At 39.5% G+C, this 27,495-nt stretch overlaps 1 protein-coding gene across 1 annotated transcript; it reads right to left on the reverse strand.

The window, feature by feature from the left end:
• Nucleotides 1–330: 330 nt before the first annotated feature.
• On the reverse strand, nt 331–27,228 carry DNAJC15 (DnaJ heat shock protein family (Hsp40) member C15). The gene is made up of 6 exons (XM_065743973.1): nt 27,109–27,228; nt 20,186–20,237; nt 18,226–18,299; nt 7,773–7,849; nt 3,612–3,682; nt 331–615 (listed from the first exon to the last, which is right to left on the reverse strand). Exons 1-6 carry the CDS (start codon nt 27,208–27,210, stop codon nt 545–547), a joined length of 447 nt encoding a protein of 148 aa, XP_065600045.1. The 5' UTR covers nt 27,211–27,228; the 3' UTR covers nt 331–544.
• Between the last annotated feature and the right edge of the window lie 267 nt (nt 27,229–27,495).

Here is a 27,495-nt window from a genome sequence, read left to right on the forward strand (position 1 = left end):
GTCTAAGCCTCAGGTATGCAACTAATGTAAACTGTACCCCTGAATCAACCCTATTTTCCACAAGAACAGATTCAGATGTAAGGTGATGCTGAAAAGTTGCCATACGAGTCTGCCATGACCCCATGCACTGACTGAATACATTAATACACATTTTCTGACAACGATCATCTTCGTCAATGAAGGTGAAGTCTAAATTCAAGACATTTTATAAGTTCCAAGTTTCACAAAAGACGTACTTCTGAAGGAAAACATTTTATTCTCAAAGCTTGTAATGTGTCAAAGTTCAGTAAAAATACACTACAACTGAGACATAACTGCAAAATAATTCAGTTTGCTTTTAAACAGTCTTAAACCTTTACTTTTAACAATAAATATAAACATCCGATGCACTGTTAACAAACTGTGTAGAACAAGTAGACATGAAAGCTGTTGCACTCTGCATCTGTTGAATCTTCCAGAGAAAGATGCAGAAGAAGCCGGGTGTTTTTGTATGTGTTCTCTGCTGTGATTTTTTGTTTGCTTGTTTTTCTATTATGCACGTCTTTCAATTTTTGGTACCAGACTCCAGCAAGTCTTTTGCTTCGTTTATTTTTGTTGCTAAGTAAGGTGATCCACCTGGGAAGAAAAAAGGCAAAGAAATACCATTTACATGTTAGTTCACAGTACCAAACAACTTTGCTTACAGCATCCCTTTATCACTCACTTTTATTAGGTCCTCCTTTCTAAACAGATCCTTTTCATACAAAAGATTAAAAAATGGCTTTGACATAAGGAAAGCCAATTGATAAGGTGAGATGAAGAATGTAAACAAAACTGAAGTCACTGAAGAATAAAGCTAAACACTTTACCTTGGAAACAAGTCTGAAATCTAAAATCATTTCACACTGGTGTAATTTAGACTTGTAGTGCTGCATTGTTCCAGATGTATGCAAGGTCAGCTGTCTCAAGCATTCATTTAGAGCTGACAGCTACTGTGTCAATCCACCTCAAAAACTAAGAGGCAACATTTCATAAATAATTTTGACAAAATCATTAAGCATGTGCGCATATACTCCAAGCCTCTCCTGTTCTAGACAACCAGAACTACCAGGCAGAAACTGTCACATGAAAGCTATTTAAACATGGTACGCCTTCTAACTTGTAGTCCTGAACACTGTCATTGCTTTACGCTCCATCTAACAATTTGATTACAGTTCAGCAGTCTTTTTGTGTTTGTTTTTTAACTCTCCCCTTGAGTGCCAGCCATCTGCCTACAGTCACTGAAAACAACATTACAAGGTCTGTATCAGTAGCTTAACACTTACAGGAATACACCTATATATCTTCATTTCTTTTTTTTTTTTTACATAAAAATGTGATTCCAGCAGTACTACTCAGCACTCTCAACACCATTTTCCAAGGGATCTGTACAGTCGTAATTCTTCATTTATCAGAAAAGACACACAGAAGAACCAGCACTAAATGCTTGTAAACATGAAGACTTCAGGTCACTTTTGCACGAATTCAAATCATTTATAAAGTCAGTTCATAGTATAATAAAACAGCTGGAAAAAAATAATGGAGTTCAGCTGTCTTGTTCATGCTTTGTTTTGCTTGAATGCAGTCCTAATAGCAAAGACATCTGAGGAAAGTGAGGCAGGGCAAGGACAGAAAGTTAAACAAGATAAAACAGTAAAGACCATAAACTGCAATAAACTACGTATACCCAGTAATTTTCAACTTTGCCTTTAGTTTTCTGCATTACTAGAGTGCAGTATCTTAAAGAAAATTCAATTCAGTGAGAAGTGTTTTCACTACATTCGCTACATCCTGAAACACCCTGAAGTGCCATATTAATTTTGCAGCCCTCCAATGAGAGAAAATTCAATCTCATGATTGCCTAAGTGTTTGTTTATAATTAAAGCAAGTCCAAAAGGCTCATCTCTTCCTCTGTTTCTGTTAGCAAGCATTCTTTCATAGAATAAATAATAAATATAGAAAATAACATACAGTATATCAATATAAAAACACTTCAAAATTGAACTATATAAAGGTTAATGAGTGACCATTTTATTACCGTTCACTGGGGATGTTATTATGCAAACTTCTATATATTTGCTATCTATTTCTAATCACATTGTCTTCAGTGTTTTGAATCTCAGGTAATATGAGTAACTTATAAAATCTGTATTTATTGATCCTCCTTCTACCAAAGCCAGCTGGTAGAATAACATTCTAATGTTGGATATTACTTTTAAAAGCACATCTGTGCTACCAGAGCCAGAAGAAATGAAGACGCTAACATAAGCAAGCAAATCTCTCTGCAATGCCACACGTTCAAGATTATTCCAGGTCTTAGCTCTGCAGCTGAAGACATTAGAAAACACTTTTCTCTTTGCCATGACAGAAGAGTTGAAGGGGCAGCATGGAGGCACAAATCCCTTCAACTGGTACTCCTGCAGAGAAAATGCTCCGACTTAATACCAAACAAGAGGACTCACTACATCCATCAAAAACTACACTGTGTCGAGCTGCGAGTACATTACAGCAGTAAGAATTGGCCCCTAAAATGACCTTTGTAACAGGAACTGCTTTTTTTAGGGCAACTCAACATCCACATGGAAAATCATGATTCTGCCTCAAGTCTCTGTGGACTGCTACAACAAAGCTTTGAAATTCATTACAAAAAAACTTTTGACCTCTTAGATACTCTAGAGGTTAATAGGTCTCTGACTATCATAATAAACTAGAAAAATCTGCATTTTTAATGTATGTGTCCTTAACTTCTACATTACAAAAAGTGTAAAAAATGGAAGTGCAACATCAAATAAACAGGAAAATTTTAGAATTAAATCCAAGTGGGGAAGATAGCAAAATAACATTGACTAAAAGCTTCACATGGCCAGCAGGCAGTTATTTTTTCCATTTTGTTAAGATGAGATAGAAGCAGAGAGCCCTGTAATCCCCTCAAAAAGATACAAAAACCCTATGATTTCGCCTTTTGACTTCTGAAATACACTGCTACTCTTCACCATCTGTTATTTTAAAGTAGAAACAGCAATGAACATATGGGCTTTCTTTCTCAAGCAGCTGTAGTGTAGTTAAAGTTATAATAATAGCCTTTCTATAAGATAAATTTACATTAAAAACCTCACTAGTAAAGCAACAGTGCCCAGCTTTACATGTTTTTTCCAAGTGAATTCAAGGAAATCTGAAATTAAGCAGAACACTTCCCCACAGAAAGTTACCTTCCCTCATGTGAGTGGTCCATCTCATTTCAAAACAGGAACAGGAGTTTAAGAAAAATACTATAGCTCAATTTTTTCATACTTTTGAGGAAGCCAGTTTTTGGATTGTTTTTGGTTTGTTTTGTATGTGTGTGGAGCTCTGGTCCCCAAACTTGCAGTCTGACCTGAAGCAGCACCTTAAGAAAACCTTAAAGAAACTGGGTAAAGCTATGGTTCATAAAGCCTGGAAATCAGTCTAGTTTATCTGAGATAAGATGCACAGAAGCTTAAGTCTATAAATAAACTTCATACAACATGGTTATTTATACAATCAGTAAACTGAAAGGATCTCATTTAGGGCTCTTCCTTCCCAGCTTTGATTAAAATAAATAAATAAATATGTACCTTTATCAGGATGATTCAAGATCATGATTCTTCTATGGGCTGCTCTGATTTTGGCCTTGTCAGCAGAAGGACTGCAAAAATAAATTGAAGTGCTTACCATAAATTCCACTGCATTCAGGCTATAAATTAACTGTTTATACAGGCTTCAAAAATAATTAAAACTTGAGATTTTCCCCATCTTGTGGACAAAACATAAAATTGCATCTTTGAGGAAGCAATATATTAACAAAGGGATGTAAGTCACACTGAGGACATTTTTGAAGAGCCTTTGTATTTGACACATGCAAACATCCTTCAATTTTTGTTGCTTTTTTATTTTTCTTCAAATTCAATATACCTACAGCCACTTAAAATATGTATTTTGGAGGAAAAGAAAACAGCTCTGGAATATAGCTGATTGGTATTCTAATCATCAAATGCAGAAAATATATCTTTGCTCCTAGAAAGCAGGTATTTATATGACCAAAGACAAAACATCAAATATTTAATATTATCATAATTTGTTCTACTGTAAATATTTTTATAGTTGCTATAAATACTTTCTTTTGGAGCCTAGGAAAAAACAACTATTTGTTATTTTTTGCAAAGCTGTTCAATGTGTTGCATTCAGGGACATGCAGATTTACAAGAGCTACATAATGTTGTTTCCTTCAATGACAGATACATAAAATATGTACTACAACTAAATTAAATATGTACCTTACCAGACAAATAACCACTTATGGATGCAGTGTGCCAGCACAGTAGGCTCTGGTCTGCAAAAGGACAGTTCTAATGACTTAGTTTTTCATAATCTGTTAGCATGCAGAAATGAAGCAGTTCCGCTTCTTAATCAGAGATTATTCAATTAATTTTTCTGTAGATACAGTTTGAATGCAAGGTATCAGCCTAACTACATTCCCAATGTAAACATCCTCTATTATACTATCACAGGGAAATTAGGGTATGCTACAAAATTACTTCATAGAACATTTAAAAAAATGTAAGAAGGTGCAAAAAAAGAACATTTCAATGAAACAAGGAAATCCAGAAGGTAAGAAATAACTCAAAGCCTCGAACTATAAACTATAAAAATGATTTATTATACGATAGATAAAATATAACCATATTTCTATTTGTAAATATGTTGTTTAACGGTATTTTCACACTGTAACAATAAAAGCTGAATATAATACAGCATTATTTCAAAATTCAGATGGGCAACATATGCCTGGAAAAGTTGCAGCTGTATATTATGGAAAATCATGCAGTTTGGTCCTAACAAGCAACTACAAAGATAGTATTCTATATAAATTTGATTAGTTCATGAGATACTGCTTATCTGACTCTAAAGTCTGCTCTCTAAAAAATATAAATGCTATCATAAAAAAATACCTACATGTCAAAATCACGTTCTTGTTGAACTGGTACAACCTCACAAACTGAGCCACCTTCCCACCACCATGCTCCCTTCTAGCCTCACCGACTTTCCTCTGGCTGAAAGGTCTGTCATTTGTGGGCATGGCCAGTACACCTGAAGGCAGGGCTGACACTCAGGAGGATCCAGGCAGCCTCCAGAAAGAGGCTGACAGAAGGTCGCCAGCAAGGACACTGATGCAGAGCCTGGCACCTGGGGAGGAAGAGCCCCTCCAGCACTAAAGGCTGGGAGCAGCTCTCCTGAAAGAGACCTGAAGGATCATAAGATTGGAAGCCAGTAGCATGTGCTGGCAGCAAAGCAGGACAGCAGCCTCGTGGCTGTACACACAGGAGCGTGACCATGTGGGTGACAAAAGCAGCTGTTTCCCTGTCCTTGGCCAGTCACATTGCAGTGCTACACCCAGTTTGGAGACCTCTGCACAGGACAGTAGTACACCATTTTACATAGGACATCTGTATTTTGCTACTATAAAATAATTTTGACTTAGGTTTAGGAAAAAAATACTAATATTTTCACAACCCATCTCATCTCAGACACTTCCCCCGTGTTTCCTACTAGCACTTCCTCCTACAGAACGTGTAGTTGTTAAAACTGCCAGGTTGTACTGAATTTCAGCAACCAGTTCTGCTTCAGAGAACAAAACTTAAGATTTGGAAGAAGGTATATTTTAGATGGCATATCAGGAAGAAACTCTTTACTGTGAAGGTGGTGAGACACTGGAACAGGTTGCCCAGAGAGGTTGTGGATGCCCTCTCTCTGGAAGCTTTCAAGGTCAGGCTGGATAGGACTGTGAGCAACCTGATCTAGAGGAGGGTGTCCCTGCCTATAGCAGGGGGTTGGAAGTACATGTTCTTAAGGGTCTCTTCTAACCCAAACCATTATATGATTTGTTAGCATTTTTTGTACAGTGTTCTGTAGCTTTGGACACCTCTTCTGTAGATAAATGCAAACAACACACATGCATGTTTCTGCCAAAACCCCTGTAATTTTAGAATACGGTTATTACAGAATAACATCTGGAATACATAAAAAGTCAATGTATTTGAAATTTAAAAGTTGACATTATGTCATCATAGGATCATAGAATGGCTTGGGTTGGAATCCTCAAGGATCATCAAGTTTCAACCCCTGTGCCACACACAGGGTTGCCATCTGCTAGATCAAGTACTAAATCAAGTTGCCCAGGGCTCCATCCAACCATTCATCTTTATCATGTCTCAAGTTTATTACTTACACAGTGTCCATACACACACTTGAAATAACAAATAAAGCCTTTGCTTAAAAATATTCTATGACTTGGAAGTGATGACAAGACAACAAAAGACAGAATAAAAAGCTCAATCCCTAGATGACCTAGTTCATGTGTACCCTGGCAGCTTTCATAACTCTTCAAAACTCTCCTGCTTTTTTTTGGTGGTCCTTCTATACATACACTATAGTAAAATGAGTCAGAACTGGTCTATAGGAGTTCTTTTCAAGCAGTGTGAGAACTTCCTATAAAGATATCAGCCACACAGCTACACAATTAAAGGTTCAATCCTTTAAACATTAAGGACTTTAGTTTTATCTGATTAGGAATGCTAATTGAAAGACTGAGCCCAAACACATCAAGAAGTGTCACTGTTCAGACTCAAGCTATTAAGATAAAAAATTAACAGGGGACTGATTACAGATGTGAGGACATTTCAGGCATGTTCATGAGTAGTGTTCAGAGTAAGCACTGCCACTGTAAACACACTTTAATGAGCTGCAGTGTGCTACCCTGGAACATCACAGAATGTGCCCTTATAAAGTATGTGAAAATATTAATACATTACCAAACCTACAGGTCCAAGGATATATTTCTGAATAACATTCCAATAAATCTGCTGTTCAGTGTGCAAGCATGACATATTTCAAGAAAATACAATCATTTATTTTACAAATTCTTAAAGTAAATGCTACATCTGCATATTTCCATTACGTTAGAAGCAAACATAATCTTGTTTGTGTGCTATTTCTAAGACTCAATTTTCACCACCTCAAACCACCCTCCTTACTTTTTCCTCATATTAAAATTAAGAACTAATCTAAATCTGAAATAGAAAATCTACTATCTCAGGTCAGATCCACTCCTCTCAGCTGGACAGCCCTCAAACTCACCATTTGTTTTACAGAAAATACTAAGGCATGTGCTACCACTGGCCACCCATGCTTCTGAAAAAATTCTACTAAAAAACCCATCGATTCCTCAGCCTGGAAATAATTTCCTATATCCAGTCTAAATGACAAGTCTCTCAATGTATTTGTGCTTGGTGTACACTGCAACTCTTCTAATCCATACAAATCAAAGAGTACAGAAAGGGAAAAAATCATTGTATGACACAAAGAAAAAAAAAACAAGTAAAATTGATTTGCTTTCCCTTTTCATCAATATGATCTACAATATTGCTCATCTCAAGGTTTTTATTGGAAACCAATCCATGTGATTGCACTAATTAGCACAGTATATGTTATTCTATTTTAAGAGCACCAATTCTCTACTGCTTACTGTACCTTCAAGCCAAAGACAAGTCACATGCTTTATTAGTATTTTATTGTTTCCTCTCTAGCTCAAGCAGAATATTAAAATGGTTTATAAGTCATTATAAGCCTTTGGAAGAAAAAAAAAGTTTTGGCCAAAGTATTCTACATTCTTGCAATACGCATTTTCTTCATCCTATACTCATCAAACAAAACCACATTAACGCAGCACACTTACTTACCTTACTCCTAAAATAAGACTTGCTTCTCGCCTACTCATTTTCTGCTCAAATCCTCCTTTATAGTATAATGAAAGACTCTAGAAAGAAAAAAGGCAAAACAGACAATAATTAGTTTCATGTACGAGGTGCCACGACCTAAATCATATTTATCCAGCCCCATTCAGAGCCTAAAATTCATCTACAACTTACTTTGAAGACATGGAATGAGTAGAAAACAGATAATATGAAAGGACTTCTCCTGGGTGTTAATACATACAAAAGCCAACTTAAAAATAGCTATCTGTGCTTTTACAATTTTCTAGTACTAATCGGAGGTATTAATAGCTACAACCATTAAAATCCTGCCTTCAGGCAAAACAGTCCAGAATCAAAGAACATGCTAGTATAAAGTGGTACACTGTATGAGTTGGTGAGGGCAGGGAAGAAAAAGTGAAAAAGTTGTTAAAAATAGCTTTGGTGGCACTGAAATGGAAAATGGCAAGAGTGATAACATTCTGGCATCCAAGAAATTAGCAACTGTGACTTCAGTCACTGTTTTAAGATGAAAGGAAGTAAAAAAACCCAAACAAACAACAAGAGATTAGGTCAAAAGTGTAATTGTCAACTATAAATATATCTTTAAATTTGGAAGGAAAGGAAGGGAAAGGGAGGGAGGGAAAGGGAGGAAAAAGAAGGAAAAAGTAAGAAAAGGAAGGAAAAAGGAAGGAAAGGAAGGAAGAAAGCTAATGAGCAACATTAATGGTTAGCAACGATCTCCTAAATGCAAATCTTTCTTAGAGAAGAATACAGGACTAGCCCATTGCTACCCAAATAATAGTCTAAGATGCAGAATTTCCAGAGGGAACAGATGCAGCTCCAAAATGTAGTCTTTGGGAACTGGCACACAGAAAGTACTGAACAAAATGGAAGTTTTTTTCTCAATGCAAAAAACATTAACTGGAGAAAAGTAAGCCATTATAAGTAAGTCTAGTATGAGAGTTGAGATTATTTTTAAATGTTCCTTTTACCCCCAAGCAAAAGTGTGCCTGGCCCTTAAAAAAATACTTTTCTCACTAGCTACTAAATATATCCACTCATATCCAGTGAGAATTTTACATAACATTTATACAAACTCTCTCAAGTAATATCAAAAGCGTTTATGAGGCTTTGTCTATGATGACTAAGCAAAGCCTTTAATTAAGGTTCGGAACAACATTCACCCAAAAGTGTGCTTCAGAAATGATCAAGTATTGCAACCAGTACAGAACGTCTCTGAAGTCAGCAGTTCCCAAGAGATTTGCTGTAGTTTGCTATGGTCTGAAGCAAATCTTACTTTTCTTCTTACCAGCCCACTGCAAATCATACATGAGATAATCATCTCTGTAATACTTCAGTTATCATCAAAACTGAAGAAACTGCAAGCATGTTGCACCTACAGCAAAAGTCTGTTAAGGAACTACTGCTACAGTTGCAAAGTAAAGCAAAGCACATCTGTAATTGTACTCAGTAACACTAGAGGCTAGAGTATGGAATACTCAGGGAACACAAATGGTTTCTCCAGTCCTCCAAGAGGAAGCTATTCTGGTGATAAAATGGCCACCAGGTAATGTCCTTGAAGAGGTAAAACTGCCCAGAAATTTGCAAGGATGCTGAACAATTACTACAACAAAGAGAGAAAAGAACACTTAAATGCCCCAGGAAGTATTTTCCAGAACTTCTTCCAAAAGAAATTAAATACAGATGGATTTCTATAAAGGTTAATTCCTCTCTGCTCTTCACAGCACACAGCCCTAAAACAAGAGGACACTCTTGTTTCGTGTAGAGAGGAACAATATTTGAATTCTCTCTTATAACAGTTCCTCTGTGTTCTTGGTAGGTATCACCTAAAATAGCTCATTTGAAATCACAGAATAAGGAGGAATGGCTATAGGCTTATATTCAGAAATACTCTTTCATGTTTGTAAAGCACTCGTCCTTGAAATTGTTCTAACTTCAGGAAGCTTTCATTTGGTTTGCTTCTAAGAGGAATGAAATAAGAAATCATGCTTTTTTATGTCCTCTGGCAAATAAACAAACATGAACTTTCAAAATCAGCATAGGTAAGTGGTCAACAAAAAAACATTTTCTTCTCAGAAGTGAAGCACAGGACAAGGATAATCAATTTCTTACATTAAGATCTTGATCTTTAACAGAATTTAAAGCAAAAAGAATTTAGATGTGAAGTCATTATTCCCCTTGGATAGAATATGGGGAAGAAACATCAAGCCTTCATTCAATCTTGGCAAATTTCCCATTCCAAAATAACACAACTTTTCCAAGCTATTCAAATTAAAACTGAGAAAAACATGACTTAATTTCTGGTAATGGCTGCAATGAAAAGAAACTACATTCAGATACTTTTCTGCTATGAGGACTTCCTGATGTGCAGTTGCAGACACCATTATTTAACTCTGGCTATTGCAAAGAATTTTTGTACTGGAAAAATCATTAGAATGAGCTCTCAGTTTCTCCTTGCCATTGGAGAGGGAAGGGGAGCTACCATTTAATTTGCTTCATTTCCGTGTATGCTGTCACTGTTTAGCAACTTATGTAAGCAAATACTGCTATTTAAAGGTTAAGGGGGAAACAGAAGATGTCTGGACTTGCTCAGCAGATGTGCACTCCTTCTTGCAAATTCTAGCATTAAGCAGTCAGCTAAGAAAATCCCACACATTGATGACTGACATCTTCACGATACTTTTTCTGGCACAGTACAGCAAAAGAATGACTATTTCTGACTATTCTGGGCTGATTATTCCTGACTATTTAGTGATATAAATAACTGAAACCATCACATCGTATTGCATGAAGTAGTGCTTTTTTTCTGAGAATTTGTGTGTTGTTGCACTACTGACAGAATTGACAACTTGTAAGAGACTAATATCTTTTTACCATTGCCTCAAAGGTTGCTGATGAACATGTCCGAACGTGTCCAAGTTAGTCCTGGGAAAGGGTTGTGAAATCCTTTGTCTCAGGGACAAGCTGATGGGCATGTCCTGGGGCGGCCTAAGCTGCAGCTCAGTGGCCATTGAACACTCTTTTGTGGAACTCCCCTCCAAGGGAAGATAACCATCTCAGGTGATACTCCCCTGATGCTGCAGCTCAATGACCAGAGAACACTCGTTTGTGGAACTCATCTCCAGGGGGAGATAACCATCTCAGGCGATACCTGATGCCCAAGCAGGAGGGGTTCGAGGGGTTCGTCACGTAGACTGGAGAAATCTGGGAGATAAATAGACGGGTCCTGCAGCCACGAAGGTGGAGGGTTTTCTCTGGAGTGGCTTTCTCTTGGAGAAGCTTCTCTTAGGAGAGACCTCCCGAGCTGATCACTGCCTGCTGCTTCCTGGAGAGGCCTTCTCTTTGGAGAGACCTCACGAGCTGATCACTGTTCGCTGCTGCCCCTCCGGGGGTTGACCCCTCGCCGCTTCTCCCGTGCTGACCCCGCACCCCTCCTCCCGTGCTGACCCGGTGCTGCTTCTACGGACAACTGCTTGCTGCTCAGGGCTGCCCGTCGCTGCTGCTGTTCTCCCCGCTTCTGCCGCCCCTGCTCTTCTGCTTCGGACCGTCGGAGCCGCTTGCAACCGGACCGCCCCTGGGATCCTGGCTGGTGACTATCCCTGCTTTGTACAAGCCCTTGCTTCCTTCCTATCTTTCCTATCGCTCGCCTTCCCTTCCCCATCACCCTAACAGTGTCCGCCTTCCCCTTCTCCCTGGTTTATAGTGGTAATAAACTGGTCGGACAAACATCTGAACCGTTGCTTCTTAATCTCACGCTGGGTATATACATAATCAAATGAACCTTCGTCTCCCTCCTTTATATTGGAGCGTGACATTTTTTAATGGCGTAGTCGGCAGGATACCCTTCGTGAGAGTGTTGTCCTTCCAGATATAATTTGAACCTTTTTTTTTTCTGTGTGTGCCTCTTGGAGTTGTGAGGAGTGATATTCTTTCATTTAAATGTGTGTACCTCTCCAAGAAGATCACTCCGAATTCTGAATCTGGTAACTTAAGCGTGAAATTTGAACCTTTTTCTGTGTGTACCTCCTGGAGTTTCAAGGAGCGATATTTTTGAAAACTTAGATGTGGGCACCTCTCCAGGAAGACCGCTCCAAATTCTGAAACTTTGCTGTTTTTGTGTATACCTCTCGAGGACTTGTGAAATACGTGCATGCTTCCTCGGGAAGACCTCTCTGCATTTGGTGTTTGATAACTAAAGCTTTTTCTTGTGCGCCTCTTGGGTAGTGAGGAATTGTGTACCTCCTCAAGAAGTTTGTTTACCTTAGAAAGTGTTGTTTTTAGCTTTTGTCTTTTTGTGTGCTCCTCTCAGCAAAAGGGAGGAGTGATTGGAACAGTATTTACCCTTGCTTAATAGGTGTGTTGTGCCTCCCTGGGTGGGGGTGAGGTGTTAGTTGTGCTTTTGAATACCTCCTCTCTCCCTCGGTGTAGACCTTTTGTGGGTATTGAGAAAATGTGTGACAGTGCCACAATGAGTTGTGAAGATGTATTATTTGAACTTTTGGAAAAGCATGGTGCTAGACCCTCGTTAACAGGGGTAGACTGGGCACGGCAGAACTGGTATAACGTGCAGAGCGTCTCTGACCGTATTAGTGTTCTGCAAAAGAATGCTCGTACCCGAGCTGGAAAAGGGAAGGCATTTATTTGTGCGGTATTGGGTTCGGCTCTGGTTGCAGCTGTAGAATTCCGCGACCAGCAGCTTAAAACAGAGAGCCAAGCTTTACAAGCATTGCATGAATCAGTTAAAGTAAGTCAGGAATTGATAAAAGCTCTGCAAAATCAAATTGTAAACCTAGAAGAGCAAGTAGAAAGAGAAAAACATAATTCTGATCTGTTGCAAATAGCTTTAAGGGAAGTGTTAACGAGTAAGGATGCCAGTGGTGCTAGTGCATCTCAAGAAAAAACATATCCAAGGGAGGAACTGCAAGGTATAATGGCAAGTGTAGACAAGTTAGAAGCCTCCCCAGCTCAGTTGCGTCCTTTAATAAAAACTGAGTATTCATACGATAATAGCAAGGATTTAGATCCTCAAATGAACGTTAAAGAAATCCCTTTCTCTACTACTGAGCTAGCAAAATTGAAAAGAGATTTTGGCCGCTCTCCTAAAGAATCAGAAACAGAGTACGTATGGAGGGTCAGCCTCACAGGTGGAGATCAGATACTTTTAACTGAAAAGGAGGCTGAAGGCTATTGGGGACCAGGAGTATTTTTAACTACTGGTAACAATCGTGCTCCTTGGTCCCTTACACAGAGAGCTGCCTATTGGGCAGGTGGTCTTAATCCCCTAGAAAGGGGAGACCCCCTTGCCATTACTGGAACTGTTGATCAACTAGTAGAGAATGTTCAGAAAGCTGCCTGTCTCCAAATGATGTATCACAGGAAGCTACAGCTACACCATGAATCTCCCATGATGTTGCCCGTTGATCCTGAGAGAATGACCCCTCTAATCAGGGGGCTTCCAGAATCGCTGAAACCCATAGGCATACAGTTGCAAGGAAAGATACAGGCTATGCCTCAGGGAGAAAGAACCCGGGCAATGTTAGAAGGAACTGCAACCTCTAATAATTTGCAGTCAGGATGCAAAGTATGGACATGGGGGGAGGTTGCCCAAGAGTTAGTTAATTATGGAAGAAAATATGGGCCAGTGGTTTCTTCCTCCAGTAAATTTGAGCCAAGAGGAGTAAGGCTTGCAGCAGCCAGACTTGTCCTCAGGCCACCTAGCCCAAAGCTTAATGAGACTGAAAGGCTTTCATGCCCACTGAGAACGGGTAGGCGAAGCATTGATCATAAACGTAATGGTCTTTGGACTCTGGGCTGGAAAAAGGGCATTCCACGAAATTTGATGGATGGATTGACAACAGATAGGCTCGAAATGCTGGTGACTGGATGGCCAACTAGATTTGAGGAAAGCAAAACCCTAGGTCCTAGTTGCCTCTCCAGCACCAGAAGAACTACCAAAGTCATCAGGAAACCTTCACCTCTCAAGTGAGCGGGGGGTGAAGGGTGAATGTTAGGAAGCTCACAACTAGCACTGAAGGGACATTATTTGATTTGTTTTCATTATGCATATAAACGACTACCTGTAAACTGGACTGGGGTATGTTATGTTGGAGTAATCCACCCAATGTTATGCCCTTGATCTCCTTGCAGATCAAGCCTCACAGACACGGGCAGAAGTACTCCAGCATTGCATTGTTCTGGACTACCTGCTAGCTGAAGAAGGGGGTGTCTGTGGCAAATTATATTATTCTACTTTTTGTCTAAAATTAATGATAATGGGATTGATGCAAACAAATTGTTCAAGGTATAGGAAAAATAGCGCATGTTCCTGTCCAAACTTGGAAAAGCCCAGACCTTGACCTCTTTTCCTGGCTCCCAGGTGGCCCATGGCTAAACAGATTTTTATTGTGTGTTATTGCAACTCTTATGTTTGTTCCTTGTATGATACCCTGTTTTATTCAATTGTAAACTTGGACAACATGTGGTATCTTCTATGTACTGTACAACCTCCTCTGCTGATGAAGTGAAACATATCAGGGCAACAATTGTAACCAAGACTAAAAAAAAAAGTGTGTAACAATTATATGAACATTTTGATTCCCTACACCCCTCCCTCCTTTACCCTTCTGCTTCCTATCTTTTTCTCACCATCATGGATCACCAGTGCCCAATTTTTAAGCAACCTTTGAGTCACGGGGTGGTGTAAGAGACTAATATCTTTTTACCATTGCCTCAAAGGTTGCTGATGAACATGTCCGAACGTGTCCAAGTTAGTCCTGGGAAAGGGTTGTGAAATCCTTTGTCTCAGGGACAAGCTGATGGGCATGTCCTGGGGCGGCCTAAGCTGCAGCTCAGTGGCCATTGAACACTCTTTTGTGGAACTCCCCTCCAAGGGAAGATAACCATCTCAGGTGATACTCCCCTGATGCTGCAGCTCAATGACCAGAGAACACTCGTTTGTGGAACTCATCTCCAGGGGGAGATAACCATCTCAGGCGATACCTGATGCCCAAGCAGGAGGGGTTCGAGGGGTTCGTCACGTAGACTGGAGAAATCTGGGAGATAAATAGACGGGTCCTGCAGCCACGAAGGTGGAGGGTTTTCTCTGGAGTGGCTTTCTCTTGGAGAAGCTTCTCTTAGGAGAGACCTCCCGAGCTGATCACTGCCTGCTGCTTCCTGGAGAGGCCTTCTCTTTGGAGAGACCTCACGAGCTGATCACTGTTCGCTGCTGCCCCTCCGGGGGTTGACCCCTCGCCGCTTCTCCCGTGCTGACCCCGCACCCCTCCTCCCGTGCTGACCCGGTGCTGCTTCTACGGACAACTGCTTGCTGCTCAGGGCTGCCCGTCGCTGCTGCTGTTCTCCCCGCTTCTGCCGCCCCTGCTCTTCTGCTTCGGACCGTCGGAGCCGCTTGCAACCGGACCGCCCCTGGGATCCTGGCTGGTGACTATCCCTGCTTTGTACAAGCCCTTGCTTCCTTCCTATCTTTCCTATCGCTCGCCTTCCCTTCCCCATCACCCTAACAGTGTCCGCCTTCCCCTTCTCCCTGGTTTATAGTGGTAATAAACTGGTCGGACAAACATCTGAACCGTTGCTTCTTAATCTCACGCTGGGTATATACATAATCAAATGAACCTTCGTCTCCCTCCTTTATATTGGAGCGTGACACAACTGAAAAAGGTAAACAATGCTGGAAGAAAAAAACAAATGCACATACACACAACAAAAAAAAAAAGCAAACACAACAAAACACCTATTTAGAAGCTGGGTTATAATTCCTTAAAAAAAGGAAAAAAAAAAGAAAAAGAAAAAAAACTATAAAATGGACTGGATATTCTAAGAGATGATTGCTACTCTTGCCTCTTTAGAGATCTAAGCATGTGAGCAGAAACAGATCAAATAAAAGAGAACTGAGTACAAACATCTCCAACAAAGCATTAAAGAGACTCTTTCTTCTGGAACACGGAATTTTCAGGACTATTGAATTTGGAGTTTTTAACAATTTTGCCTTTAATTTTTGTTTCTATGGCTGAATTCTAAATATCACTGATTCAGCAAAGAAAGGTATAGCTATTAAAATAAAAGGGGAAATAAAATGTAGGAAGTAAGAAATCAGTGTTATGATACACAGCATTAAGGTCTATCTGAGGAAGAAAAACAATTGACTACTGCAACTGTCACTACCCAGTGAACCAAAACATTGTCACTGGCATTAAATGCGATAACAGTAACAAAATTGGGTTCAAACTAAATAAAGAAGCATTTCTCCAAAAATCAACAGCACAATGACTAAATTACAGAAGCATTTACTGTTCATAATTAAGAAGTCTACACACTTAACAAGCATAAGTTAAAACTGAATGAGAGGTAGGAATTCAGAATAAAACTGTACTAACTTGCTCTTATTTGCTATTTTTGGCTATAATTGTTGACTGTACATGTTAGTTATTTAGCTAAGTAAATACTGTCAGATACTCAAGATCCAACAAGTAGACATTTTAAATGATCACTTCAAAACTGCTCAACTTGACCTCACATAAGTAATGTATTTAGCAGGCAGGAGGAAAGGATAAACAGCATCGCATTGTGGAACTACAATTAACAAGAGCTGAGATTACTGTTGCAAGGAGGAAAGGAAAATTAAAAAAAAAAAAGTTACTGCAAACAGAGAGATAGATTAGGAGCTTACAGAGAAAACCAGTTAGATTTTAAACAGGCAGCTGTTTCACAGTCTTCCAAAAAAGGGGGTGATGAGGGACAGGGTTTGATTCTGGAAAGCTAAGGTAACCACTGAAAACCGTAGTGACCAAGTTAGGACCTTCAAGCACTATAGTAAACCACTGAAGTAGCACTAAGCCTAGACACTAACTGTCATAAATGATGCTTTCTCCAGTAAATATCAGTAGAAGTAGTCTGCTTGATTGCCACAGTCTAGAGAGCATCATACTGTAAAGAGAGATGATGAAAGTGCTATCCTGTAGTTTATATTCAGTAGCTTCAAATTCCCCAAAACAAAATCATGTGACACTGCTAAAAGAAGTTTGGAAAATAAGTATCTACCCAGGAACTTTGTATATACTATTTTCACTTCCTATTGGTTTAATGAAAAATTCCCAATAGGAAATAACTAACTGTTAAGGGAAAAAACACATTCCCAAAAAGGTGACCTGTAGCGTAACAGAACAGATAACCTTGGCTGAGAATTAGACTAGAGTCTTAAATGTGGATTATCACTGTAGAAGAAATAAAAGATGGTAATTACCCTCACAAATATAAAGTTAACAAATATATACAGGTAGTGGTAAACCAGAAGATAAAGTTTTTACTGTCTTCTGTTGTTCACTGTGTTTTCAAGTTCAGAAATAGAAAAGAGATACTCTGCTGGAGATGAACATAGAACTCTGGTCTTTAAGGCAAGATATGAAGGCAGAAATAGATTCATCTCCATGGACTAGGAACACTGAGAATTCAGAATTTCCTGTTAGTGAATTCTGCAGTACCCTGACAGTCATCAAGGAAAAATGAAACAGACCTGTAGTGGTACTGGCTGAGCCAGCAAAGTGGTTTGGAGGGGTATAGTTTCCTAGAAACAGACACCTTTCCACGCAGTAGTGTCACATCTCCATATGTTAAAGAGTCAATGCCTGAATTCTTATGTGCAAATGTTTAAATTTAGATTCCTTAGCCTGTATCTAACAAATGGATAGATGTGTTGGAATAAAACTTCTGGAGAAGGAGAATGAAGACTGAAGCACTCCCTACTCTGACGCCACATGTCCCTACTGCTTGCTACTTCTAGCAAGCCTTTAAGTCAGACTGTATCCACACCACATAAAAGCAATTTAATTCACAGTACCTAAAGTCCCCTCTGTCGTTTTGGCAAGAAACATGGGAATCTCTCCAAAACTGACTTTAGGAAGGGAAAAACGAAACTGGTGGTGTTCTTACAATAGCAATGCAATATAGGGACAAGGAGCAAAAACTCATCCAGGAACACTCTGGGGAACCTGCTTTAGTAAGGAGGTTGAACATCAGGACATCCCTTCCAGCCCCTATGATTCTGTAACACCATATATGGTTCATACACACAGCAACTGAGAAATAAGTTTGGAACTGCTCCAAGAAAAAGACAACTGATGTGCAAAGAGATGAAAGTGCTTGTTTTCTTGTTTATAGTGAGTTGCAAAGAAAGAAAACAAGCTCCTCTATCTCTCTGGCAACCCTTCCTGGAAGTTTATTAGACAGTCTTAAAAATATACCAAATAAATGACAGAACATACAGAGTAAGGAGTACTTCAATCCTGGAAGCAAAAAAAATCTAACTGGCATTTGCCTTATTCAACATAAAATGACTTCCTTCTAAATATAAATATACATTTAAAAGTAATAGGTCTAGCTAATATCAAGTAACCTCCAAACTTACAGAAGATGAAATCTTTTTTGCTGTCTCTGTAATTGCCTGCCCCAATGGCTTCCAAAGGTGGAATGCATAACGACCTGAAAAAAATGAAGTCAAAAGAAACCATAAGTGACATTTAAATATACACACACAAAGTGTCTGACACCTGTTCATCACCTTAAAGCAGAAATAATTTTGGATTATAAACCAAAATCACTCTTCATTGTTGATCTTCTCATTTAATTTCTTTCCTGTATGGTACATTTGCACATTATTGCTTTTAAGATATCCCCTCAATGTCTGGTTTTGAATCCTACCCCACAGAAGCCCTGTGATAAACTTGCAATGGTTTACATTTTTGAGTCTTTATACTGAGAGTTGGAGGGGGGAGAGGGGTGCTAATACACTTAATATAAAAACATAGTCATGGTCTGCAAACATCCATTGTGTTTGTGCACAAAATAAGTAAAATTTAAATGCATTTCAATATGACAAATGAAGTTAATAGCCTTGTGAACTCTAAGAAAAAGTGCAATAAGAACGTTAGCTTTGGATATACATTATTTATTAAATGACGTTCAAAGGTTATGTCTTCAAAAAAAAATCTATACATTACATGTTTCTTGGTGTAATGTGTGCTTAATCACATATTTTGTACAGTCCATGTATTTTATTTTCTTACAAAGAGAAAACCTTCTGGAATTCAGAGACATTCAACTCCCAAATGGCAGTGAATATCTACAGCTAAGGCAGGGTACATGAATCTACATTAGACTCCGTTCTCTGAAGCAGAAAGAAGGTCTACCAACTTAAGAATCAAAATTTGTACTGTTACTGATAGATTTGCCTGTAGGTCCTATCCCCTCAATTTATGTTTTGATTAATTATTCATTAAGAATGTAATTTGTCATTAATACAATGGAAAAAAACATTATAAGACGTAGCTCTCCCTTGATTACATAACATCTTGCTTTTGTGTTAAAATACAGGATGTCTCCTAAGTTATTGTAGCCATCTATGTCTGCCTGTGCTAGTACAGGAGTCAAAACCCCCATTTGGAGTACCACTGCTGAAATGCTGCCATGTATACATTACCTCACCTTCTTAAAGCTACAATTTCCACTTCATTGTTAGTGGTCACTACTAATTCAGTTTAAACACCAGAAGAAATTCCACTTCTATTGTTTTCTGTTTCTATACAAGGATATAGATATTAACTGGATTCTTAATAGACGGATATCACCATGTATCTTGTCTCTACTTCCACTAATTAAAATAAAACAGCTGCACTCACAAAATACCTGCTGAATTTTGGTGTATTAGGATGTATCTGTTTGCATCTATTCTCAGCATATGCATTTGCACATAGCTGAACATGGCTGAGTTCACCTCCTGAAATAGAAATCAATTTGTGTATTTCAAAACTGGAATAGACCACAGTTATCCCATCTGAATAAATCAGCATGTAAATCATGTTAAGCCTACAACCTGTGTTCAGAAAAACAAATCCAGATGCAAAGAGTGCAGGTAACAAACAAGTTACTACAGGAACAGGTTAATATGATGAATAACTGTAACCACTAAAATCTTACATTTTTTTCTGTTTGAATTTGTCAAGCACCACCTTCACACCACTATATCCCGCTGCGCTCTTCTGCAATAAAGAGCCTCACCTTGCAACATCCTTACATGTGTGAATATAGCATAATCCTTTTGTGTCATGTTTCGCAGACAAAAAGCACGCAGAACCTTTTCACTTCTGCCCACAGAAGAAGTTTCTCTAGGAGCGACTTTCTCAAAAAGAAATTTGAAAAATGGATGAAGGATTTTGAAGAGATGGGAACTGCAAATGGACATGATTCTCCACCATGCTCTTGGGGCAACTCCCACTTCCCAACTGATATTCATTAAAACTCCATTAACCCCATTGGAAACAGCAGTAGGCAGGTAAGTAGTTTCATAGTCAGCTGGAAACTTAACTTACCAGCAAATGCAACAGTTGCCACACCGAGTCCAACTGCTATCATAGATCTGGCCTAAAGCAAGAAAATAGGGATAAGAATGAATTGCACATTCTAATTTGAAATACATGCATCTTTAATATTCAGTACTTCTGATGCCTGCTGTGGATATTAAATACATAATTTATATGAAATATGGAGTGTATGTCTTTTTTCCAAAGGCTACATCAGACCTCATAGCGCTGTCCCATTACCACATGTCAGTGCTTCAGGTTTAACTTGGATGAGCAAATCGTGGAATAAATACTAAAGAAACATCACACAGTATGAAATAAAAAACACATGGCAGACACTGCTCAGGATTACTGGAATTTTTTTTTTTTTGTGCACAATATAACCCGACGTTCACCATAAAAAATGTTTATCACACAAAAACCACGGGGAACAAAACAGTCCCATCCCACAGCTGCAGCCACAAACATTAGTGTCTTCCATTGTTCACCCTTTGACTCATGGAAGCCACAGTCAGACACAAAGCCTGGTAATCTCTTCTCAATATTTACTGTCAACTCCTGTCTGAACACTTAAATTATAGTACAAATATCTGTATGACAGTTTTCAGACAGTTTTCATTGTTGGCTTAAATTTGCTGTAAGTCCAGAAGTCTTAAATATGCTTTAAGACTCTTGCAACCAAACCCACAAAAAGACTCGAACATCTGATTCAGTAGTAACTCCTACCTCCTGCTAATTCAAAAATCCCAGACAGGTGTGTAAATTTTTCACTACAGTGCTTGAAGAAGGTCTGGAAACTTACGAAGGACCATAAGAAATACCTCTATGTTGAACAAGAAGCCTCTAAATGATATGCAGCAGACCCTGAAGAAGGAACTGATTTCTCAGCCATTTCCAGAATTGAAAAAGGGTAAAGAACATCGCAAGCGTGAGTGTCTAGTGAATCACACTATCTATCTATATCTCATAGTTTAATAATGCCTTGAACTTTTCCCCAGGAAACATGAGAAATCAGATTAGGCCTGTTTAGCTGGATTTCAAAACATACTACAGTGAAAATACTTCTATCACTAGATTGATTCTCCTGTGGATAGCTTTCTGCTCTGCATTTATCCAGTATCTGATTTATATATTTTTCTACCAACAAGCTGGAGAGCAGAACTGGATGCCCAAATTTTGACATGTTCCAAAAACTGGATTTAGAGACACGTAGCTTTTGTTACTGTGGTTAAAACACTGTTTTTGTACTCAATCTCATTTCCAGACAGAGCAAGGGAAGAGTTGGGAAATATGGGTTTTAAAGCCTTCAAGAACTGCATTAGCAGGGGCTAGAACACAGGTCAACAACCTTCCCCGCAAACAGGCGGCTGTGCAAGATGGCAGCACTTCCACCACAGCCAGCAGCTCCTCTCTGGCTCTGAAAAAAGGTGACAGTGACTGCTGCCTGCAGCACTGAGTTCAGCACAGAAGAAGCAGCAGCCTCTTGTGAGCTTCTGGATTCCACATATTTCAGCTAAAGTACTTTCTATCTGCTGGGATAGGGCTATTCTGACCCTTAGCATAATATATACTGCAGTTGCTGAGAGGCTTCTGGTATGAAAGAAAGAAAACAAAGAAACTCAACACAGGCTGGGAGTGGTGCTCCGAAGTTAAGACTGAAGGATTTTTGCCCAGAGGTGCTTTAAATTCACTTCACTATTCCATTTTAGTGTAGACTGAAGTCCTGATATTAGCATTCACATCTGAATGTAAGTGTGTGAAAATAATGTAGTAGTTTAATATCAGTTGCACAAAGTTTCCTTTCATCTTTAGGCCATGAAAAATAAAAGTATGCTTCCACAGATGGTAAAGGAAATAAAACTGTAAAGCACACAGTTCATCTCCTCTCTAAAGTTTTTTCCACTTCTTCACACAATTCAGTTCTCCCAGGCTTTCAGTATTCAAATATGAAAACTCTATGAAATTCTTCAAATCCCTCTGTTTAAAGACTAACAGAAACAGCCACGACACTTCTGGAAATACCAAAACTCTACAAAATTATATATTATTCTGTTCTGTGGCATGTGATCATGGATTTATATTCAGTAAAGACTTTCCTTGACTCATTCAGAGTGACACTGAAAATCTTTTACTAAGTGGTTACAGCCAATTAAGAGCCCAACAACATGTGAAATAGATCATATTGGAAAAAAAAATAATATTTATTAGACTGTGCTTGTCAAAATTAATTTTTACTTGCTTTGCCACCAAAAAGATAGCTTATGTTAGCAGTTTACAACAAGGTACACTGCCTCTCATAAGAAACACCTCTTTGCAGGTAAAGGAAGAACACTGACATCAGGCTAATAAATGACACCTGGACTCTGTCTGCTCTACACTGAAATTGCTCAAGTGTTTTTGCAGAGTGGTCTGGGTGCAGAGTGCAGAGTTCCCTGAGTGTCATGTCCACTGGGGTGTATTATTTCAGTCTCAGTGGAATGCACCAACAGTTACTGGAAAGCTAGTGGAAAGCAGCACTTACTTCTTTTTTAAGTGGTAGTTGCTCTAGGATTAGGAGTGGTAAGCAGGACCAACAGCAATCCAAAGACAAAACAGAAAAGTAGTTATGTGATGGGGTGATCAATCCAGAGAGGCATGAGAGATTGCCCATGTTTACAGGTGAGGTGAAACTATCCAAAAAGCTGAGAAACATAAAAATAAGTTAACATCTTAACGCCAGTTAGTAGCTGGCTAGAGAAGAGTCACTTGCTAAGTACTGGCCACAGTAGTAACCCATCATCTCAAAGCATCCTGAATGTCTGTTATGGTGTGAGTATATGCTAACTATGTATATGCAATAAAAAACAAATTTAAATCAATTGAACGAAGATTGCACAGTTCACCTTTTACTAGCACAGACTCTCTTGTTAACCTAATGGTAACTTCGCTTAGGTGAAATGCAGTTTCTCCCAGTTTTCTCTTCCATGTTCACTTAACTCAGATGATACTTCAGAAGAAGAAATCAAGGCTAATCTGAAACTTCAAAGTATACAGCAGCAAATTTTATTGTTATGACCATAAAGTTCTAATTGCATGCACTCTTCTTGTCAACATGAGAGGAAAGCAGCTCCCTCTCACAACTAACAGCAGGAGCTTTTTGGGCTCACACTGCTTTAACATGCATGTTGTTTCAGATTCAAAGGCTCAAAATACTAATAAACACTCCCTGACCTTCAACTATGACCAAATTGGCTTTTTTGGGGGGAGGTGATTTAAAAATTTTTAAATATGTAGGTAATACAAGAAAACATTCCTTAAGATCCAAGAGGGAAAATAAAGAAATGGAAGATCAAAAAGTAACATCTGTCCCTTCCTTTATTCAATGAATCAGCTCCCAAAGGTTAGTCATCAACCCTGAGCCATTCTGCTGATTTCAGTCTTTTATTATGTAGTTCAGTTTTTAGTAACAAGCCCACTAAGATTCAGATAGCAGTAAAACAAAGTTTTGCTAAATCTCCAAAGATTTTTCTCATCTTTTAGAGAAATGTCTGTAAGGAAATAGATCCATTAGAAAGGCAACCACAATACCTGACTTACCACAGTATTTGTCAAACAAAAGAAGATAGAGCATATTGACAGTCAACATTTAAAAGTACACATCATACACCATTTCATACAGAGGTCCAAGAACTAATCCTTTAATGTGTAAGCTTCCAGTAGCCTTAATCCTTTTAAGCAGAAGAAACTGGGAAGAGTAAGATATTCCTCTGCTTTACAGCTTTTTCTTCTATTAAATAGAAAAAAAAAAACCCTAAAAAGTTCAAAACATAAAAGGGAATTTCAAATGCATAATTCTAAAATTTCAGCTGTCACATCTAACGACAAGCCATGAGAAGGAACTTTATGAATGTTAAAACATACCTGCCTGCACAAGATTTGGACTTTATATTTTGGTTTTTCTACTGCCATCAGTGAAAACACCCTTCCTGGTGAAACAAAAAGTATTTTGCTTTTCTAACAGCTAACTTTCAGACACACAGCAAGGACTCTATACATTTTTGGGCAACAGAAAGCTGTAGTGTAATGGAATAAAAAGCACAGAGAAAAACAATTATTTGTTCTGACTGGCTGGAGAGCAGTTTGTTAGTAGTCCATGGTTAACTGTGGGTAGGCAAAACAGGGAGTTGTACTTGAATTCACGTAAATGAATGCAATATGCTTAGCCAAAAACTTTGTTTTAAAAAGGTGTTTTGGTTTATTTTTTTAATAAACATCTATATGTATGCTGCTAAAAATTAGGATTCACAAGGATATTCACTAAGCACACAACTATTTCCAAGGCTACTTTTTTTCCCTTACTTAAAAAATTATAGACCTCAAATAAATGACTGCATCTGGCATGGAAGTTAGAAGAAGGTTTCTATTCCCCAGAAGAATAGCTACAGTTTATTAGAAGGCTGTTTCAGACCAAACCACCTAATTAGCTCTATATGGAGCCGGATACACTGGGATTATATCATGAACTATCTGCAACAGATTTGATTTCATCACTTAATGCTTTCCGCCCAGTCTTACCTTCCTATGAAATTTAATTTATTTTCTGATACTAAATTAAAACTAATTTTAGCTAAAAGCTCTTCTCCATACACACTCAAATTTCATGTCAATTTATTTTATAGTAACTTTCTGTTTTTTCGTAGAAAACTACTACCAACTTAAAGTTTCTGACAATATTTCCTAGGGTACTGTACCAGAGCAGTCTATTCACTAGTAGAAGCGTTAGTATCAGAAATTCAACCAGCCTTCCTGAATCTGTATTCACTATTAATGAATTCTTGCACCTGTCTTCACAGACTCTATGCTTTCATTGCTGTTTTTCTCTCCAAACCTCTGAATGCTTCAGTAAAACAACTGTAGTGACGCAGGCCAAATGACTTCAGTTACCATCCCACATAACTTAAAAGCAAAATCTAGCCTGGGAACAGAGCGCTTTCAGCCCTATAGTTTTACCTGTTTATTGTCACATTTCACCTCTGCAACCACACTTTGTTACTCTGTAAAAACATGACATCTATCAGGCTTACATCATAGCTAGGCTGTGGTAGCTGGAGAGCTGCAGGAGTGTTCACATGTGAGAAGAGACCAGCAGCTGTCCCATGTCAGATTACTTAGAAGAGATGAAGTAATTTAAATTAATTTATGTTCCCATCTTTGGACAGCAGCCTCCAACCAGCACAGAAATGGTACAACTCTACCCATACTATTTCTCTAGAACCATGGATGAGCAGGTATGACCATATGTAAAAGAATGAGCCATATGGAGACTCAAGGATGAACTTCCTTCCCTTTTTCTACAAGGCTCTGACCACAGCAGTACATGGACTTTCATTTATAATTACTGCTGTTTATTACCTCTGAACCACAATGTGTGAACACCAGTGCTGGTCCCCATGGTGCCAATCTGACATTACTGGGGCAGGATTTAGGCTACTGTAAACACAAAAGCCAGCAGCGAGCCCAGGTGGCTTAGAAGGCCAATGGCATCCTGGCTTGTATCAGAGATAGTGCAGCCAGCAGCAGCAGGGAGGTGACTGTTCTCCTGTACGCAGTAGTGGTGAGGCCACACCTCAAGTGCTGTGTTCAGTTTTGGGCCCTACACTAAAAGAAAGATTTTGAGTCCCTGGAGCGTGTCCAGAGACGGGCAACGAAGCTGTGAAGGGTCTGGAGCACAAGTCTTATGGGGAGCACCTGAGGGAAGTGGGATTGTTCAGTCTGGAGAAGAGGAGGCTCAAGGGAGACCTTATTACTCTCTACGAATCCCTGAAGAAGGCTGTGGTGAGATGGGAGCTGCCCTCTTCTCCCAAGTTAACAGTGATAGGATGAGAGGAAATGGCCTTAAGGAATATTCAGGCTGGTTATTAGGAAAATATTATTCTCCAGAAGTGTGGTTGGGCATTGGGACTGACTGCCCAGTGGTGTAGTGGAGCCACTATCCTTGCAGGTGTTCAAGAAATGTGTAGATGTGGCACTGAAGGACATGGTGAGTAGGCACAGTGGTGATGTGTCAACAGTTGAACTAGATGATCTTTTTCTGATCTTTTTCCAATGATCCTATGAAAAGCCTATTTTAAACACTTCCCGCCTCTTTTGCAGTAATGATACTTTAGGGTCTATCTTCAGCAGTTACAGCATGGGAATCCAAAGTTTTTTCTTGTCTTGGGCTGCACACAGGTAGGTCACTATGAAAATAATGCTTCTTATTTATTTTCATGGAAACTACAACAAATACAATGAACACATTAACACCAATTCACAGAGCAAAATCTCAGCTACAAAACGGATATTTCAACAGTCACCACCACTGTTAGCACTGAACACCATGCTCATAATGACCTGTGCAAGCAGTGGTGACACACTGTTCCTGTTGCCAGCGCTGAAACACACCACCCACTGCCTCACTGTGCTCACATTTGCAGTTACTGGACAAAGTACTCCAGAATGGTTCTCACAAGAGCAGAGGGACAGAGTCACCTCCCTCCACCTGCTTGTCACACTTCTCTTGATGCAAGGTCACATTTCTCTCAAAACAAACACTTGAAAGCTGAGCATGCTTTGCTCTCCACCACAAGGCCTGTCCAAACAAACTTCAAACAGAAAATTTCTGAAGTCCAGAACCCAGCAACTTTCTGCAGTTCGTGGACACTAGCAAGAACCTGACAAATCCATGCCAAGACAGATCAGACTCCACAAAATCCACCAGAGATTCCCGACAGCGTTCCACGGGACGAGCAAATGGATGTGACAGCAATGTCACGTGCTAGGGAAACACAACCTCAGTCTTTCCCGCGGTTGACAGAACCCCACGGACCCCGTGTTAAACGGGAACTGACACTGCAGTGCCATCAGCTCTGGCCTCGGCCGGGGCTGGGGATCAAAGCTCACAGCGCGCTCACCAGGCTCCTGTCCAGCTCGGTTTGGCCCTTGGCGGCGCCCGTAGGGCTCCTAGTGTATTCGGCATAGCGCAGCGCCTCCGAGGAAGCCCCGGCTCCCTCCATGATGGCGGGCGTGACGGCAGCGCTACGGGCAGCCCAGAGGGACAAAATGGACTCAGCCCGGACTCCGCCTCTGCGCCCGCCTCGCGGAGGTGGTGAGGGAGCGGGCGGTAGCGCAGCGTTTTGAGGGCGGGGTGGGACGGTTTTCGACGTGGCTCGGCTTTGTCACCGCCTCGTTGAGGGATGCGGCTCTGGAAGGAACCCCAAGGATCATCAGTTTCCAGCCCCCCTGCCACAGGCAGGGCCACCAACCTCCAGATCCGGCACTAGACCATGTTGCCCAGCGCC

Source organism: Cyrtonyx montezumae, unplaced genomic scaffold (assembly GCF_038088225.1).
Source record: "Cyrtonyx montezumae isolate F1298 unplaced genomic scaffold, pur_monq_1.0 scaffold_3, whole genome shotgun sequence".
NCBI lineage: Eukaryota > Metazoa > Chordata > Aves > Galliformes > Odontophoridae > Cyrtonyx > Cyrtonyx montezumae.

Coding starts and splice junctions, on each gene's coding strand:
- DNAJC15 (XM_065743973.1), bottom strand. CDS start 27,210: ATGGAGGGAGCCGGGGCTTCCTCGGAGGCGCTGCGCTATGCCGAATAC. Junction 3,683..7,772: donor AGTCTTATTTTAGGAGTAAG/GTAAGTAAGTGT, acceptor TTATTTTTGCAG/TCCTTCTGCTGACAAGGCCA. Junction 616..3,611: donor CTTGAATCATCCTGATAAAG/GTACATATTTAT, acceptor TTTTCTTCCCAG/GTGGATCACCTTACTTAGCA.